Source organism: Drosophila teissieri, chromosome 3R, assembly GCF_016746235.2.
Source record: "Drosophila teissieri strain GT53w chromosome 3R, Prin_Dtei_1.1, whole genome shotgun sequence".
Lineage (NCBI taxonomy): Eukaryota > Metazoa > Arthropoda > Insecta > Diptera > Drosophilidae > Drosophila > Drosophila teissieri.
This window is the reverse complement of record NC_053032.1, coordinates 15,968,558-15,973,730: the sequence shown is the minus strand read 5'-3', so window position 1 is coordinate 15,973,730 and position 5,173 is coordinate 15,968,558. Positions and strand designations below refer to the sequence as shown.

At 44.2% G+C, this 5,173-nt stretch overlaps 2 protein-coding genes across 2 annotated transcripts; both read right to left on the bottom strand.

Annotated features, from left to right (window-relative positions):
* Positions 1-1,186: 1,186 nt before the first annotated feature.
* Positions 1,187-2,780, bottom strand: LOC122620222. Its single transcript, XM_043797592.1, has 2 exons — positions 2,549-2,780; positions 1,187-2,441 (listed from the first exon to the last, which is right to left on the bottom strand). The coding sequence occupies exons 1-2, from the start codon at positions 2,702-2,704 to the stop codon at positions 1,902-1,904; spliced, it is 696 nt and encodes a 231-aa protein (XP_043653527.1). The 5' UTR covers positions 2,705-2,780; the 3' UTR covers positions 1,187-1,901.
* A 120-nt stretch (positions 2,781-2,900) lies between these two features.
* Positions 2,901-4,139, bottom strand: LOC122620223. Its single transcript, XM_043797594.1, has 2 exons — positions 3,956-4,139; positions 2,901-3,847 (listed from the first exon to the last, which is right to left on the bottom strand). Exons 1-2 carry the CDS (start codon positions 4,100-4,102, stop codon positions 3,338-3,340), a joined length of 657 nt encoding a protein of 218 aa, XP_043653529.1. The 5' UTR covers positions 4,103-4,139; the 3' UTR covers positions 2,901-3,337.
* Positions 4,140-5,173: the final 1,034 nt, after the last annotated feature.

Genomic DNA, 5,173 nt, shown 5'->3' with positions numbered 1-5,173 from the left:
GAGGAGCCTGGAGGATCCCTGGCCCCCCTTCAGTTTCCAGTTTCCCCTTTTAGGTCCGATTGTGTGCAGTATGCGCAAAGTTGGCCAGATTTTTGTGCTTGCACTTTGAATAGTTGCATTTTTGAGCAGTTCGTGGTGCAGAGCATAAATTGTGAGTCTGTCAGGAGTTGGTCGTAATGAGTTAGGAAAATCTTAAAGAAAACGCTTGAATATGACAGATATTGTTTTACAACGGATAGCTAGCCAGCAAAAAAAATCCTATTAACTTAATCATTATTAGGAATTCTACTCGTTTCTAGCCCCAAAGTAGGCTGCAAATGATGAACCTTTTTTATTAGGATTTCCAAACGGGATTCTGATTCCCTTTGAAAACTATTCAACCATTGAACTCTGGGTGGAGATTGCCAATGATGAACGCAGTTTCGGGGCGTAACTCAATCGAAATGGAAACCTTGTTGCACATCTATTAAGAGCAAATGTCAAATTTAATTGGAACACGTACGCTGGGGTTCACTTGTTGGCTCCGTTTAACCCTTCCACCGATGTGCCACATTAACTTTCGTTTTTAGCCAGCTTTCCCCGACTTCTTCTCCTCCATCCTTCCATCCACTGTGTTTTGTGGGCGTGGCCGGGCGTCTGGAGAGTCTGCGGATACTTTTGCAGCGTCATCGCATGATTACGTCGATTTTGGACCCAGTAATCATCTGGTGCACGAACACATATGTACACCCCAATCCCAGCTTCCGCATCCCATTACCCAGACGGGGGACTAGACCAGGAGCAGGAGGTGGAGCAGGAGCAGGAGCAGGAGAGGATTGGGTGCTCAGACCGGACACAATTATCGGGGACCAAAGGGCTTTCAATTTCACTTGGTTAGCTGCAAGTAAACAGCTTTGCGGCTCCTCGATTTCAGCTGGCTTTTGGGTGGCGCTCAAGTCGAGCATGCAACCATCGCAAGCGGCACGCAAACGCATCAAATCAATGAAAGTGCCCGGCTATCGATGGCTCTCCAGGACTTCAGAACTCCAGGACGCCAGGACTCCCGACTCCGGCTCATTTGACCACGGTTTGCACTTCATTGGTTCACCCAAGAACGGGGCAATTGAAAGCCAACAGCACAGAGGAAAAAATCTTCAATATTACTTAAGCATTAGTGAATCATTATTGCTACAATAAAACGGGGTACTGAATAAATATTATTTAATCTTGGGGTATATAAAATAAAACTTATTAAACATGTTAAAATGTTTTTGTTTAAAATTAATACTAGAATAGAAGAGTTTTCTCTCAGTGAAGCCAACAATGGATCGATCTCGATTTAAGGCGTTTTCCATTCACTTTATTTTCCGCCGGGTGAATTGGGTTTATGAAAATGAAAATTGCCAAGAAAATCGAGCAGGCAACAACACTTTTCTGCTCCAGCTCAGTTCATATTTTTCGGCATTTTCTCTTTGAATTTCGGGCTTCGTAATTGCGACTCGTATGAGTTTACTGGGGCAAAGGCGCTCGATGCACACTTTCCATCGGAAAGTGCATAGAAATATAAATGCACTCCCTGCATTTCCCACAGATGCATTGGCATGATTTAATCGGAATACAAATCGCTTATCAGCTCCAAGCTCTAAGAGAATGAAAAGCAGAAGCCGTACCGATAAGAGTATATTAGCTTACTCCATTGGTAAGGTTTCCCCTTTCCGCTAATATGCTCAGCAATATTTAAAATTACAAGTACGTTTTTTATTATTACACATGTATAGTAATTAGCTTGCGCTGACCAGAAAGATAGCAGTTCTCGGCCATCACATTTTAATGACCCCAAATAAAACACACTGCGTTGCGAATAAAAAGAAAACATTGATAAGAGTTTGTACTGATAGTGGCAGTGAAAAATGGCATATTCACTATGCAAATAGTAAAGTCGAAGCAAAAATTTGACTTCGCCAGCGTAAACAACAGAGCACTGCAATGGCAGCCACCAGAGTTCCCATGGCAGCCAGTCCACCGGATCCACTGCATTCACCCGGCGATTGCTTCTCCCACGCGATCTGGTTGCCCATGCCGTGCTTCTCAGCATATTCCTCCGCGAAGTCGATCATCTGCTGGCTGACCTCCCGTTCCCGGGTGAAGAGCTTGAACAGCGGAACGGGCGAAATGCTCCCGAATCCGCAGACGAAGGCAATGTTTTCGTAGTCGGTTAACATCAGCTTGTAGGTGACGGTGACCGTATCGTACTGGAGATGGAAGATGCCGTGTTGGGTGGAGTTGTTCCAGGGAAACCCGACGGACTCCTCGCTGAACTGCCACCCATTGTTCACTGTGCTGATGAAGTTCAAGTCCAGCGAGAGGGTGTCCTCCTCGATCTCAGCGGGCACGGAGACATTCAGGCATTGCAGCACCTGGACATTCGGCACTCTGGCAGCCTCGTACCAGTAACCTGACAGCTAAGTGGTAGTGTATTCAATATATACTTCAACTTAAAATCATAGCTACCCTTGGAAAACTAGTAGTTCCCAGGGAAATTAGTCAAATTTGTATTTGTTTCACTCACTCGCGTCAGGTTAACGTTAAATCCAATGCTCTCATTCCGGCAGTTCAGTGCCTCTGGCAAAACGGGCATTCTCATCCGGATTGCTTCGATCTGCGGCGGAACTCCACAGCTGCAGAGGATAACTAAAGTCATGCACACATATGTTTGAGCCTCCATTTCGATCCGTTCGCGGTGCCGATTCCCAGACAACTAAACAATCCCTCCCAAGCTTTCGGCTCTCCAGTGATGTGCTTATCAGTAGTGCCGATTTATTAATGAATACGAATGCGGCAAGTATTCAATTTTCAACATGCGATGACTCACTGTCGCCGATAAGGCTTACAGCTTATCTACATTTACACGTGCACCTGTACAGGCTGATATCCTGTTTTCTTAGAACTCGCACTTGCACTATCGATAGTTGAAAATAAGTGAGACCGCTGCAGTCGAGATACCCTACCAGATACCCATTATGATGATACGATGACTCACTGTCGCCGATAAGGCTTACAGCTTATCTACATTTACACGTGCACCTGTACAGGCTGATATCCTGTTTTCTTAGAACTCGTACTTGCACTATCGATAGTTGAAAATAAGTGAGACCGCTGCAGTCGAGATACCCTACCAGATACCCATTACTCAATAATATTATATTATATATATATAATATTTTATTTTTATTTTTGCCAATTTCCACAGATATGCCAGAGAAAAGTGTTGAAATTTCTCGTACGCACCTCCACTAGCTGAGTAACGGGTATCTGATAGTCGGGCAACCCGCCTACAGCGTTATTTCTTGTTTTCATCCTAGTAGCTCGCCCAAATAGATAAACCACAAAGTAGGATTAAGCCCACTAGAGCTGCCAAAGGTGCTTGGCCACTGGGTTCCCTGCACTCCTCAAGGGATTGCTTTTCCCAGTAGATCAGGGAGCTATACCCATATTCCTCGGCCTGGGTGTTGATCGGCTGGACGATCTCCTCGCTGGCCTCGCGATCTCGAGTGAAGAGCTTGAGGATGGGGATCGCGGATCCCCTACTGCTGTAGCCGCAGACAACGGCTATGGAAACGTAGTCGGTGGTCACCAGCTTGTAGGAGACCTCACTCCCATCGGGATGGAAGATGCCGTACTGGGTGGAGTTGTTCCATGGAAAGCTCACGGCTTCCCTGCTGAGGGTCCAACTTGTATTGAGTATGGTGACGTAGCTCAAAGTCAACGTGAGATTATTGTCCTTGACCTCCGAGGGAATCGAGACATTTAGGCACTCCATTCCCGGAACATTTGGCATTTGCAGGGCCTCATACCAGACGCCGGCGAACTGAGAAAGAGATGCTAATTATTAGAGAGCTGTTTTTAGTGTGGGAATCTAGTATATATCCATTATATTTGTTTAGTAAAACGTTGCTTAACGCTGGACTTTCCTTACCCTTGTTAAGTTGAACTTAAATCCTATATCGTCTTCCTCACATTTAAAATCCTGTAAGTTTTCGGGCAGCCTGGGCAATCCAATTGCTTCAATTCCGCAGATACAAAGAGCGAGTAAAAGCGAGCGGGTGAATATTTGATCCTTCATTTCGAACCGTGTGCCCCGTTTAAGCTAAGACAACTAAATGCGCATTCAATTCTCGCACACCTTTTATTCCCTTGTGAAATGAATAATTGAATAAATATAAAATGCTGGCTGGTAAGTTATTTATTATCTTCAGATAATAAACGAACATATATGAGACAACTCCATATCGTTCTATTCCTTCCTGTGTATCTTAACGATCATTGCTCACTTCAAATTCTTTTAAGTACCGATTTTATGGACTTCACAAGTACATTGCTTTCTCGTCTTGAAGCAAAAAGAACAAAAAGCGAGTCGCACCCATAGATTTTTAAATGCCTACCAGGTCAGGCTGGTAACTTTGAGTATTCGCTTTATGACTTTGCAGTGTTTGCATTGCAGAGTAAACAAATTCATACCTCAACATAATTACCCATTTATAACTAAGCATTTGTTGTAAAAGAATCGGAATAGTTATTTTGCCAGAGAGTAAATTGATAAGGGGGTAAATTGATAGCAGAAACAAATTATTATCTTGCAAGTTTATTAAATGGTTGCAAAAAGTGGGGAACAAATCGCTTTGCGGACACTGAAGAGAAGTCAAAAGTTTGGCGAACTGCTTGTAGAAATCACGTGAAATTCGATTGGCGCTTAAAGCGAAATTGCACAATGTTTGCGATGAAATGTTGTCGCAGTAAAATATCGCTGCGACCGCCTTCCTTTCACTTCCAATGTTGCAGTTGCACTTCCTCTGCACTTGCCACTCCTCCTTTTTCCCCAGATCCTGGCATTGCTGAACTGACGAAGATAAAAACGCAATCAAACAACAACAAAAAGACAAAAATGGCAGCGGCATCTGTTTGTGTTTGTGTTTGCGTTTGTGTTCCTGCCACTGTGTGTGTGAGTAAATGCACTCGAGCACGCTCATCCAAGGAGTCCAAAGAAGTCCTGCGATACGGCATCTCCCGATACCCTCGGATAGCTGAGCTCCTAGGCGGGAAGTTGTCCAAAAGAGGAAGATCTTGCAGATTTACCAAGCAAAATGTAGACAATTTCTTGATGATATATTGGTGCACTTACCTGGTAATTAGGGTT